The sequence below is a fragment of the Helianthus annuus genome, chromosome 9, assembly GCF_002127325.2.
Source record: "Helianthus annuus cultivar XRQ/B chromosome 9, HanXRQr2.0-SUNRISE, whole genome shotgun sequence".
In the NCBI taxonomy this organism is placed as follows: domain Eukaryota; kingdom Viridiplantae; phylum Streptophyta; class Magnoliopsida; order Asterales; family Asteraceae; genus Helianthus; species Helianthus annuus.
The window spans coordinates 160,858,813-160,872,801 of NC_035441.2; the positions used below are offsets into that span (position 1 = coordinate 160,858,813).

The window sequence follows — 13,989 nt, forward strand, 5'->3', positions numbered from 1 at the left end:
TTCTAAAAAATAAAAAAAATCTAAAAAATCAAAAAGTAATAAAAATCCAAAAAATTCTAAAAAATCAAAAAAATAAAAAAAATCAAAAAAAATAGTTTTTTGAATTTTTTCGATTTTTTGGATTTTTTTTTTATATTTTTTAGAATTTTTTTGATTTTTTAGAATTTTTTGGATTTTTTATTATTTTTTAGTTTTTTTTTTTGAATTTTTTGGATTTTTAATTATTTTCTAGAATTTTTTTTTATTTTTTAGAATTTTTTTTTATTTTTAAGAATTTTTTGGATTTTTTTTATTTTTTAGATTTTTTTGAATTTTTAGGATTTTTTGGATTTTTTATTATTTTTTGATTTTTTAGAATTTTTTGAACTTTTTATTATTTTTTAGATTTTTTTTTATTTTTTATTTTTTGATATTTTTGATTTTTTTGGATTTTTTAGAATTTTTTTGAATTTTTATAATTTTTTATGATTTTTAGAATTTTTTTTGAATTTTTATAATTTTTATCTAAGATAGTTGTTTTTGAAACTTTTGACAATTATTTATAACTAGGGGTAATTTTGTTTTTTTAGGTATTTTTTAATTCTAATTCCATTAATACATTTATCAACCAAACACATATATGGATTTCAAAGGAATCCATCAAATTCCAATTCCCATAGGGATTCCAGTTCCATTTCCTACACATTCCGCAAACCAAACGCTCCCTAACTAGCCTAAGCCTCTCTCGAGCCTGCACCAAGAAGACTAGTCAAACTATTAACCATGCTCAAACTAGCCTATCATCACCAAGGCGAATTCAAACCCACAGAGCTTGAGCTCTGCTGAAGACTGCTAGCTCAGCTTTCTACCAACCCAGCAGAAACATAATTATCAATATATAACCTTGAGTTTATGAGATTTTGTTATAGGCGACGAAAAGATCAATGCCTAAACTTGCGTTATTACATTTTTTTGGATTTAAATCAAATGTGTACACAGTCCATATTTCAACGAAATAACTATTTTATCGGTTTAACGGCCATTGTAAAGAAGAACCAATGTTAAGAACACACGAATGCAGATTCTCTCAAGTAAAGATAAACACCCATCAAAACTTCTCCCCATAGTAGGCTGCAGTGCCGACCATGAGTGCAACAGTTCCGCCCTGAGCAACCACACGAGCCCTCATCAATGTCTGACCCAACTGTGAGTTCCCCGTCTTAAAGCTAATCAAACCAGCTGTCAGCACCCCGGCAGTGATCAAGGCACCTACAATGAAACCAAACCGAATCTCAGATACACAACAAATTATAGAACCATTTAACCTTTCTAGCATACAAATGACATCACAACAAATCCATCTCCACTAGGGGCAGAAGTTTCTAATTTCTAGCGTATGAATTTGACTAGTGTAATAATTTCTAGGTTTGTATAGTGCATGAAAGCGCACCCATACCATCTTACAGACTGAAGAATGACCAAAGAAATGTGAATCATATTAGGTTGGTGTGTTGGATTGGTGAACCTGAACACGACCCATATATTTATTCATGTTAAAGACGTCAACCATAACCTGAACACACTAAAAACTGTGTCATGTTCGTGTCGAGTATCGGTCGTGTCAGGAATTGTCGTCCCCAAGTTTAAGTTTAAGTTTCTTAAAAGATAACCAAAGGAGAAATATCATGAACCAAAAAGCAAAACAAACTACAGAAAACTTCACAAGTTAGATCATGCATCTATGATCATGGAAACAAAAAGATAACGATTAATTTGACAATCCCATTAAAGACCTGTAAACTTAACCACAAAAAAAGTATTTGAACATAATTTCATAAATATCACCAGCACAGTTCCAATTCTAACGGTTGTTTTTGTTGAAACCATAAACTAAACCAAAATCGACCAGCCAACATTTTCTAAACGCTGATCGTGAAACTGAAACCAAAGCGATGACTGGTTGAGGTGGTTTCACCTGCTTAAACCAAACCATAAACACCGTTACCATCTCAATTCAATAACCATTTACCATTGATGAGTAAAGTTATCACTTTGTAGTAACCTTTCAGCATCAAGCCAACTTGTATCTCATATTTTTTAGAATAATGTTCTTAATAGTTCTCGATATAGCAACAGTTCACATTCGCCCAAGTTCTTGATTCTGGTTTTGTAGGATTTTGTGATTTGACATCAAAACCATTTATAGCTCTAGTTAGTAAACTATTGGAGATATAAATATGAATAGCTTTAGTTAGTAAACTATTGGAGATATAAATATGTATTGTGTAGATAGATGTACCTTCATATTTTGTTGGTTTGAACATGAAAAACTGCCAGCACTCAAACAACCCATTAAGCTATGTACACATTTTTTTAGGATGGGAAATAAATTATGTAATTTTATAAGAGTGCTTAATTTGTTTTAAAAAGATTGTTGAATTTCCAAAAAACTCAATCCTTTGTTAAAATCATTAGATAAATGACATCAAAACCATCTATAGCCCAAATTAGTAAATATTAGATAGGCTGCAGTAACTCGAGCATACAACATACTTGATATAATACACTCGGGTATAGGGGTAACAGATAGAAGTATAATTTTAAATAAAACAGATAAGCAACGGTTCGAAATGGGATACAGATCACCACCCGGTTTCAAACCGAATAGTGTCCTAAACCAAGTATAGATACAGAAGATCACCACCTAAACTCAACGTAGGTTCCAAAGAACACCACCCAAGTTGTTACCTTGGATTAGCAATGGAAATGACCGATAACTCACAGAACGAGAGAAACACAAAAAGTTGATTTCATATTATAACATTCACCCCTTCATTAACAAACAAAGTTCGATACATATAGGAATTCTCAAACTACTCAAGTCCTAACTAGAAAGAAGCTGCCAAACAAAGGTACTACCTAATAAGCTGAAATTACAATTAAAAAAGCATATAAAATAAACCGATAAAATGTGTAAATAAAAGAAATGGGAATAAGTAATAACCCACCCGCTCATGGTGGCAATGTGGGGTTAGGCAACTTTCTAAACATGCAAACTAAAAAAATAATTAAAATGTAACTAAAGTCTCGAACGTGGTTTGCATGGAATTGTTGCTGATGTGAACCATTTTACCAAACTTGGAGAATTGTTGCATAAGAACCGGGTGAGTTTAGGTGGTGATCTTCTGTATCCTATACTTGGTTTAGGAATTGGATGGTGTATTTATATCCCATTTCTAACCGTTGCCTATCTGTTTTATTTAAAATTCTACTTCTATTTGTTACCCCTACCTGAGAGTATATCATCCGTTCCATCTCGCTTCATAGTTCATCCCGATTTTCTAATCTACAATCTGTCAAAAAAACTTCTATACCATATTCTCCCTTACAGTCAGAAACTTATTTCTCATCATCTTCTTGCATAAGGTGATTCAGAGTTACATCCTACTATCCAACGTGTCAATTTCTGACCCACCACCTCATTCGAATGGAGAAAAGTTCAGCCAGTGTATCCACCATCCTTGCAGCCATGATACAAGGAAAAAAAAAGATGTGTGAGAATGAACCGGACAAAGGGCCCAAATATGATGAAGACAGAATTATCCTCGATGAAGAAGAGTGTTTGTGCTTGGTTGTGAGGAGAGCTCTTCGGTCTGAACATCGAAACCAATTCAACCAAAACAAATGAATCCCAAGGTGAAGCAACATGTGGATAGAAGGCAATGATGTATCAAGTTCGAACCCAAAGATATGGGCGGAATAGCACTTGGTACGGACAAGACGAAGCTTGCAAAAACTGTAGCATCTATGGCCGGTACTGACTTTATAATCAGCATGAACAAACACAAAAAAAAAAAAAAAGAATCTCTTCTAAGACTTTTAAGTCTCACAGTAATAGCCAGTAACCAAAAGAACTGCACCATCAGTGCTCCAGCAAACATCTAACTTATGAAATTAGAAACGTTTACATGGTTTAAGCATATATCTAATCATTTCCAGACACTACACACAGCATATTCAAACTCAAAGATTATAATAAAGATATATCACCAAAACACTAATGATCATATAATTGGCAGCTAAATCATGATTGCCACAAAATACTTGTAATTTGAAAACACAACCAATTAAACAAGAGAAACAGCAACATACATTTGAAGTGAGAAAAATTAGGGTTTAGAATAGAAATGATACCGATTGGAACGAAAGGATTTCTGACTCGCTTTTTCTCAGGAAACAGGCTTTCAAGCTCGGGATTAGCTCCCATATTTGGAGGTACCGAAACTCCGTTCGTCGGAGATGTGTCAGCGACCGTGATAAGTAGGGTGATTTGAATCGAATAGATCGAAGGATGACTCCTGCTGCTTTATGTTTGTGGCCCTAAAGGCGGTTACGCAAGCTAATGGTTTTTCTCGCAAACTTTTCACGTCGCTCTTCTCACCGCCGTCAGTCGCCGTCTGTGGGTGGATTTGACAAGATATAACTTTTTTTAGATTTTGAAATTTTAGAAAATTATATAACTTCAACACAAATTTGGGTAAACTCTTGTAAAGTATAATTTCAATTTCAGTCCCTAAGGTTTACACCTGTTTTCAGGTTTAGTCCTTATTTCAAAAAAAATTAACACTCCAGTCTTTGAGTATTTAATTGCTCACAATTAAGACCTTATTGTAAGTCACCGTTAGTTGACCGTCAAAGACTTTAACGTTGACAAGGGTAGAGTTGTAAAATCACCAAAACTAATCCCGGTGTCAGCCATATCACTCCCCCATCTTCTCTTATAAGCTATCATCCAATCCCTCCTTCCCCCAAACACCTTCGGCTCCAAATTACAGGTTCCGATCACCCACAAGAACCTGCTTTCAAGTTCGATCACCCACAGCATGTTGTCGTACGCCGTGATTTTGCGATCCGAGGAAGTAACAGGTACGACATTTCCTCGATTTCACTTAACTATCAAGTTTCAAGTTGATATGCTTCAATGAAGATGTTAATCTTTGAACTTGCAGCTGGTTTAAGGGTCCAATGTTGGAACCGTCTGGAAAGGATCCAAGTTCGAGTGGTTGTTCAGGGTGTGGGGAGTGCTACTATCGAAGTGTTGGTGAACAGGGGTCGTGTCAGAATTAGGATCAAGCTTGTGCGGTACTGAAGTGTGGGTTTTTTAGGGAGGCCAAAAACCCCCTCTTTATGGTACATACTTAGAAACTATGTTTAACTGTGATAATGGGTTTTTTAGTTTGATCGTTATTTGGGTTTTAGTTGGTAGCGATCATGCTCAACCCATTATGAAATCATGTGATTAATATGTAACTTTTGAATGATTTAAAACTAGTAACTGCAAGTTTAATATTTAACTTTTGCCTGCATTTAAACCAGTAAGTGAATGCAGGTTCTATTAGTGATTCTTCATTGATATTGTGAATGCGGGTTCTTTTACTGATTCTTGAGTGATATTGTAGTTATGCACAATAGAGATATTGTTGTAATGTAGGTGTTATAGGTTTTGGTTGTACAAGACAACATGCATATTCAGCCATGTTTGTGATAATCAAGGCCTTAACTTGATCAAGGAATTGTGTAATTTAGGATTGATCAGGGATTTGTAGGATTTAGGAGAGTTATGCATATTGTGACTTACTTATAAATAGGATTGAACAGGGATTCATAGGAGCAGGGAATTTTGGGATTAAGGATTGAACATATATTTGGTTTGCACAGCAGGAGTTATACTAAGGGCTGTGATAATCAAGGCCTTAACTTGATTAGGGATTTGCATGATTTAGGAGAGTTATGCATATTCTGACTTTCTATAATGAACATGCATATTCTGACTTACAAACAGGGATGAACATGTATTGACACTAAGGGTTGTTTCTTTTGAATGAACATGTCAAAACAGAAGTTTAGATAACCTGTGTTGAATGGTTATTGTATGTTTTGGTTTAGTTTTAGATAACCTGCTTCTGTTGGATGAACATGTCAAAACCAGATGTTACAAAGGTCAAAACAAAATTCTAGTTCTAGTACTGAAACCCATTTGAACTTCAAATTTGGTTACATGTGTTGCAAGATTATATCAGCTTAATCGGTGCTTAGTTACAAGATTATGATTTGTTTTGAATGTGGAGGGAATTATGTCATTTATATGTTCAGGGACTGTAATTCTAAGTAAAGTTATGAGGGTATTTTAGTCTTTTCACTGATTTACAAATGGTCGGTTAGTGGGAATGGCTTAATTGTGAGCAATTGAATACGTCAGGGACTGGAGTGTTTTTTTTTTTTTTTTTTTTTTTTTTTGAAACAGGGACTGAACCTGAGAGCGGGTGTAAACTTTTTTGATAAAAAATAAATAAACCACATCTACATATATTTTTTAAAATTATATATATTTAGAAAATAAGTTAGAAAAACATTATCTCTTCGAAGAATTACGGTACAAACCATATTTATCTTACAAACCGTGAGAACAGATTCTAGCACTTTAAAAAGGTTAAATTAGCACATACTAAAACAATACATACATAAAAGTGGCACTTTTGAATTCTATTAGCACATGAAAATTGATCAAGATAATTGATTTTAGCATATATGTGAATGATATTAGCACTTTTCTTTATATCAGCACATTTTAAACAAAAGGAAAATCCAAATAAAGAATTAATTGTTTGTTAGCATAGTTATAGGGAATTCAATATAATTGATATTATTTGGTTTATTATTTTACCATTTCTCTATAATTGGTTGGATGTCATGACACTCTTTAAATGGTTCTTACGGTTTGTATACGAAATGTAGTTTGTATTTTGAATGCAATACATTTGAGGTGCATTTGTGACATGGATGATGAGTTGAAGAAGAGAGAAAGTAGAAAGAGGCTAAACTGTTCTTGGCATGGCTAAGTGCATGCATTTGTAGAGAGAGAATGAGGTTTGTGAGTAATGAATTATTAAATTAAGAAACAGAAAAGAGAGAGAAAGATAGCCAATGATATGATGGCGGAGTGGTAAGAGATAGACTTGGTGTTCTAAGGGACTCAACTTCGATTCCTGCTCTCCACATTATTTTTTGCGGCACCTAGTGATGATGGTAGACTAGGCGAGTAGGCGGAGATCGCTAGGGATGGCAAAAAAACCCGAGCCCGACGGGTATACCCGAAACCCGACACAAATGGGACGGGTATACCCGATACCCGACGGGTATTGGGCCGGGTATGGGATTAATTTTAGAAATTTTCGCGGGTATGGGTCGGGTATGGGATTAGGTGATACCCGACCCGATTACCCGAAATCACATACCCGTTTACCCGAACTATATACCCGATTTTTTAGTTTATACTTTTATTTCCATTAACCCTTGTTTATTAGTGATTTTTTTAGTATGTTCATAATGTGAAAAAAATAATTTTACTTTTAGTATATGCATTTGATAATAGTATTTATATTTTGTATGTTGTGAAGTATATGCATGTGAGTGTATAAGTATTATAAACTTATTATTAATTTATGATAAAACTTCTATGTATGTAATGTACATTTTTAATTTATAATAGTTGTTGTATAAATAAAATAATATAATAATTACAATAGTAAAAAATGTATTTAGAATCCGAATGTATATCTTTTAACAAACTAATGGGTAAACCCGATACCCGTTGGTATACCCGATACCCGACGGGTAATTACCCGAAAAATACCCGACGGGTATTGGGTCGGGTATGGGACGCGATTTTATAACCGGGTACGGGTATGGGATTACTAATACCCGACCCGAACCCGACCCATTGCCAGATCGCTAATTCGATCCTTGAACTGAGCGGGTTTTACTTCACCGCACTGTCGTGCCTTCGGGCGAGTGTTCACGGGGTTCGGCCCTAGGTGAGGGTTTTCCCCGGTTCGGAGGCGAGTGTATCCAGATATGATGAATTTCACCAATAGTCCATTTAGAGAATTCGTTGGCCGTTAAAAAATAAGAAAGAGGAAAAAGAATGTATAAGAAGATAATGTGGCAAAAAAATTTGCAAGAATTTTGTTTTTGCATTTAGATGGTCTAATGTTCCTAGATAATACATTTTTTCGAAATACAAAACTTACCTTTTAATATATAATCAAAATCAAAACAAGAGGGAAATTTTATGTTTTATATATATTTAAAACATTTTAGAATACATCATTACCAGGATCTTAATGGGTTGTTTGTTTAGCTCTTAATGATTCAGACCTCTTACTGGTTCAGCATTTAATAGTTCAGACTGTCTGTTTCGCGAGAAGATGTCTGAATGGTTAAGACATCTAATCTAAATTGGTCATACATTTGCCTGTAAATGGTTAAACATTATATTGGCTCTTAATGGTTCAGACATTTTCAGACATCTTACTATTTCAACACTTAACTATTTAGAAGTTGTCAAACAACCCTCTATTTAAAGTTGTCGACACACATTTCAACCTTGTTGCAAATGCAGTGTTACTATGTCAATTGTCATTAGGTGTTAAAGAATTAAATTCCTAAGTTCTTTTCTTTTGTCCATCACAAGAATTGAACCCTCATCACTTGAAAGACAATATTATTCAATATATTGGTACCGCTAGGCCGAATGCCTTGTATAATTCCCAAGTTTTATTTACACTATTTGTATCAAAATGTTATCCATCGCCGCCTATGTGACCGTTGACACCAACCACCACCAAAACTAGTGCACAACCTCTAATACTCCTCATGCCACCGTTCGCCCCCACCTACCACAATTCGGACCCTTGCCAGTCTGCCACACATTATCGTCGTTGGCGCCCCACAACCGCTACCACCATCACATTCCAACTTTTTTTAAGAAAATTTCTCACAGAAAGCATATTATTAAGTATAAAGTTTTTAAAAGACGATCAAGATGTTAAAAATAGCTTACTCACCATTCTCTAGGTTCTTAAAATGGTAAGTCACACACGCGCATACCATATAGAGAGAAGAATGGGTCGTTCAATACATAACCAAATTAAAATAATAAATGTGTGATAAACACCTATACATGTTGCTTCAAATGTGATACATAAAACAATTACGTAACTATGTAAACACATATACACTACTTACAACTAGTTATGTGTTTCTTGACGATTTCACAATACTATATATAAGGTGTAGAGTCCCAATCTAACCCAATGATATCTACATTTTGGCGTCTTTGTTTTGCACAGATGATTTACACCATTTTGATGTTTTTGTATGTTACGCCTCGCTTGCAGTATGCGCATAATAACGTTAAAAGCGAAGTATGTGGTGGCGTTGATAGCCGAAAGACAAGGGGGTACATGCACTAATCTGCTTTTGTCCCAATTGCTGAGTGTTATGTGTCTTATGTCCAAGGCTTGATGCAAAACTACTATCGAGTCGGCGGGTCTCACTAGAAGCAGCTTCTCCATTCCTACAGGGTAAATGTAAGGCTGTCTACATCTTACCCTCCTCAGACCCTATCTTAGCTTTGCTATTGATGAGATTTACTTAGTATGATGATGATGATGTTTTTGTACATATATCGAAGAAGAGCCTGGGTGTTGCATGCTTGTTTGGTTATGAAAAAACAATTATAATTATAAACTAAAAAACCTAATAGCTCGTTTGGATGAAAAACCATTTGAAGTGTGTAAACCATTTAACATAGGCACAACTACAAAATTTCCAAACATCAACTCGGCAATGACCCTTTTGCTCAGCATCAAAAGTCCAAAACTGCTGTCAAGGATTTGCTACCAGTTACAGACAAATTTTGTTACAAAAATAAAATCACATGATTAGTAATGGATCCATGTGAAGCAGAAGGGTCTGCGTCCAACTGATGGTATAGCAAAAGACCACAATGTGACGTTCACATGAGACTCAATTTTCATGACTTGAGATCATCAGACATGGCTGAAGGTATACAATGCGTTAATAGAATATCCCGAGTCGCTTTCTTCGCCATCTTAGTGCGTAACACCACAATCTGCACATACATTATAATCGTCGGTCCATTATTTTATTTCTTAATAACAATACATCAAAAAAACCAATGAAAATGTTAATAACATCAAAATAAATTATCCAAATTTTAGAATAACAGTTTAGGAGGTTGCAAACCAGCCGCACCTGTTCATATTCGAGATCAAACTTCAGGAATTCTTCAGTACAGCTTTCTACCATAGCTGCCAAACTTTTCAAGTTCTTAACTGGCTTGTTGTTAAAAGCAAGAACCTACACGAATCAAAAGAAACAAGTGAGAAAAAAAATGAAGCATGTGCATTAACATCTCGGATCTTTTTTGTTTCAAACACCAAATTATTCAAGGTGATTTTCAGTCTAACCTGAGTGTTCACTATCTCTTCATAACCAATATTGATGTCTGCCACAAGCACCTGAATTTCAATTAAACACATATATGTCAACACAGAATGTTCTTTGTTCAGGAAGACGTATAAAGCTATAATTTATAAACCAATGTGAGCCCACTTATAAAAAGAAACCTAACCTGAGAAACTACAACAAGTTGCTCATCAACAGTCTCTGCCATCGCATGTAGATGTTTGTCCAATAGTTTTACCGGAGCATCAAAATCATAATCTTTTCCATACTTAAAAAAAATTGAAAATTTAATTAATAAAAAGCAAAGAGCCTAAACATAATAAATGACGAGAACACGTATATATAATATTATAAATAAATCAAATTTATGGATGTACCTCGGAACGCAAATAAGGCACAGAAACGGCGGTAAAAACGAATCCAGCAATAATGTAATAAGATGGGGGCTTTCCGCCGATATGTGCGGGTATTAATCGCTTGTGGGTCGCAAGTTTTATGTTGAACTCATGTGTCTTTGAATTTCTGAGTATTTTAACTAGAGCCTTATCACCAGTATACTTTTGAGAAACAAGGTAACTGAAACCTATACGCTCTCCGTGCCTGAACGGAACTGTAACCAATCACATAAAAGATGAGTAATGAACTTAAAAAAATAATATATATATAAAATTATATTCAGTCAATAAACAGCCAAAAAAGTAATGACATACCTGTTCCATCATTAGCAACATTAACCCCATCGAAGCTAAGGATTATATCAGAAGGACTCAGGACGTTAGATTCTGGAGCAGTAGGTTCAATTCTTTTGATACGTACACCTTTATGCTCATTACCCATGCCCATTGACATGCGAAGATCTGGATTCTCCATCTTTTGCCACTCAACTCCAAGAATTGGAAACCCTAAAAATTGGACCCAAAAAGCATATATGTTGTGAAAAAGAAATAAGAATTAATACCATAAAAAAGCAACTACGTTGACGAAATCACTCAACCCAATTTCCGTATATTATAGCCCCTAAACTTGTCTAAAATACAAGTACAACAAGAAAAAAATAACAATGACTTGCTAACCCCATAAACGGGTCAAATTTTGATAAAGCAGCATTCCAAATTGGCAAAACTGTTGACATAAATAATCTTTTTGATCATATAAGCAAATTGATGAGATGGTATTCCACGTCAACAAAAGAGTCTACATGACATCCGCATCAAATAAAAAGACAATCTACATAGTGCATATTTTCCATGTATGTAATGAGTGATAACTATCCACATCAAATTAAAAGACAATCTACATAGTGCATAGTTTCCATCAAATAAAAAGACAATCTACCTGTATATTCTCCATTCTTCTCATAGTCCCGAATAAAATGAGTGATAACTGGAGTCGGTATCACATAACCAATATTCTCTGCGTCTTCATGTTTAAGAGACTGAAACGCAATACCAACACACTCTCCTTTATCATTAAAGGCAGGGCCACCAGAATTTCCAGAGTTTATTGCAGCATCAATCTGAAAAGGCGGAACATAAACAATAAGAAGCTATGATAAGTAAAGAAACATTTTTAATAAAGAAAACGGAGGGAATTAATTGTGCCTGCAAACCAAGGAGCTCGGTTGATCCATGAACATACGATAATATCTCAATACGAGACACAACACCACTAGTCACTGAGATTGTGTCTCCTCCGATGGGATAGCCGACAACGGTAACAGCATCTTGTAACGCAGGCAAGTCCCCAAACTCCAAGGGTGAAACTCCTTCCCAAAACTCATCATCATTCACAGTCAACATTGCTGCAATGTCATGTGAAAGTGTTTAGTAGTTTAAACCAAGTTTGTAAAATACCATGAATGAATGTATACTTTCATTTCTAGAACATAATATGTTACTTTGGAATATAATATTGTTGCCAATTTCTGACAAAGATTTCTTTTTGTCTTACATGTTACAAAGTCTACCAAGTTACCAACTAATTCTTTATAAATTAAAATAGCAACTTAACTTACAAAAACAATAAAGAACTTTGCATCCAATATGATTGGAAACTAGAGAGGATACATATAAAAACATGAGGAGTGTTTAGATGTTCGCTTTGAAAACTGAAATTGATTATCACCACCTAAACCTAGAGAGTGTTTGTATGATGAAAGAAACAGAGTAATAAACTAATAACCGTATCACTCACAGTCAACATTGCTGCAATGTCATGTAATAGTATTTAGTTTATAACCAAGTATGTAAAATAAACAATTAGCATAAGAATATACTTTCATTTCCAATACATAATACAACACTTTAAAATATAAAACTCTTGCCAGTTTCTGACAAAGACTTCCTTTTTGTCCTGCATATTACAAAGTCCACCAACTAATTCTTTATAAATATTAAAATACTAACCTAACTCAATTCAAAAAATAAATAAACTTGCACCCCTTTGCTTGGAGAACCTATATCAGATACAAATAAGAACTCAAGAAGTGTTTAAATCTGTGCTTTAAAATTTGAAATTAATCATCACCGCCTGAACCTAGAGCGCGTTTGGACTATAAACGACACCGAGTAAAAGTAATAAACTAAAAATCATGTCCCTAACAATCAAATCACAAAAGCTAAATAATCTGCTTAATCACACATCCAAACACCCTAATTAACATCTCATTTCACATACATTCCTAAACATTTCACAATCAAATCAGAATAATGAAACATAATTGTTTGTACTAACTACTAACCAATATCACATTCAGTTCCAATAGCAAGCACAGTAGCCAAATACTTAGTATCAGATCCTCTTTTCTTCACCTTCACCTGCGTATGATGCTCAACCGAATGCGCATTCGTCAAAACCCTACGACCTCCAATAATAAACCCGCTGCTACTCGAACTATACTGCCGCTTCCTCTGCCACGGCAACGAGAAATTCGGCTCCGTATGAACACAAAACACCTTCACAACCGCATCCATCGACGGCACAACCTTCCCTACACTCTCCGGAACAACCGCCGTGACGTCATACTCTCCGTTTTGCTCACTATGCCTAACCGCTCTCCGTTCTGGCGACGTAACAATCACCGCATCGTCGTTTTTCACTTTTCCGGTCTTACGACGGCGTTTGGAGCCGCGGCGGTCGGTGGTGGTGGTGTCGGCGGTGGTTATGGAGGCTACGACGGTGTCGTCAGCGACGGTGGTGATGGTGGTTGAGTTAGGGTTTGGTTGTGCGTCCGGTGTGTGTTTAGGTTTCCGGCCGCGTTTTCTGGCAGGTTTGTCCATGTTTAGGGTTGAATGTTATGGATTGTACGCCGGTGGTTGTTAGGGTGAAGAAATAGAATTTCCGGCAAGAGAGGAAAGAAGGTGTAATGAAATGGGCCTGATGTTTACACCTAAGGTAGAATACTCATGGTGGATTCTGGTAGCCCAACACATTAGCCCAAGTACTCTTTTTTTTTTTTTTTTTTTTTACGGTGACTTTATTTTTTAGTGATTCAATGTCACACCGTCTAAAAAATACACTACTGTTAGTAATGAAGATAAATATATATTATAATAATATAAAAATTATAAAAAATAAGATAAGATCTGTTTCAAATTACATATAAGTGACTACTTTAAGTAATACAGCAATAAGCGAAGAAATGAGACAAGAGAAACGGAAAAAAGAATCTTGAATTCG

General features: G+C 35.0%; 2 protein-coding genes across 2 annotated transcripts; both read right to left on the reverse strand.

The window, feature by feature from the left end:
* Positions 1-860: 860 nt before the first annotated feature.
* LOC110879274 (RING-H2 finger protein ATL48) lies at positions 861-4,461 on the reverse strand. The gene is made up of 2 exons (XM_022127698.2): positions 4,174-4,461; positions 861-1,248 (listed from the first exon to the last, which is right to left on the reverse strand). The coding sequence occupies exons 1-2, from the start codon at positions 4,244-4,246 to the stop codon at positions 1,088-1,090; spliced, it is 234 nt and encodes a 77-aa protein (XP_021983390.1). The 5' UTR covers positions 4,247-4,461; the 3' UTR covers positions 861-1,087.
* A 5,135-nt stretch (positions 4,462-9,596) lies between these two features.
* LOC110879275 (protease Do-like 9) lies at positions 9,597-13,688 on the reverse strand. Its single transcript, XM_022127699.2, has 9 exons — positions 13,052-13,688; positions 11,913-12,112; positions 11,647-11,827; positions 11,022-11,213; positions 10,689-10,921; positions 10,478-10,579; positions 10,314-10,364; positions 10,099-10,203; positions 9,597-9,955 (listed from the first exon to the last, which is right to left on the reverse strand). The coding sequence occupies exons 1-9, from the start codon at positions 13,587-13,589 to the stop codon at positions 9,857-9,859; spliced, it is 1,701 nt and encodes a 566-aa protein (XP_021983391.1). The 5' UTR covers positions 13,590-13,688; the 3' UTR covers positions 9,597-9,856.
* Between the last annotated feature and the right edge of the window lie 301 nt (positions 13,689-13,989).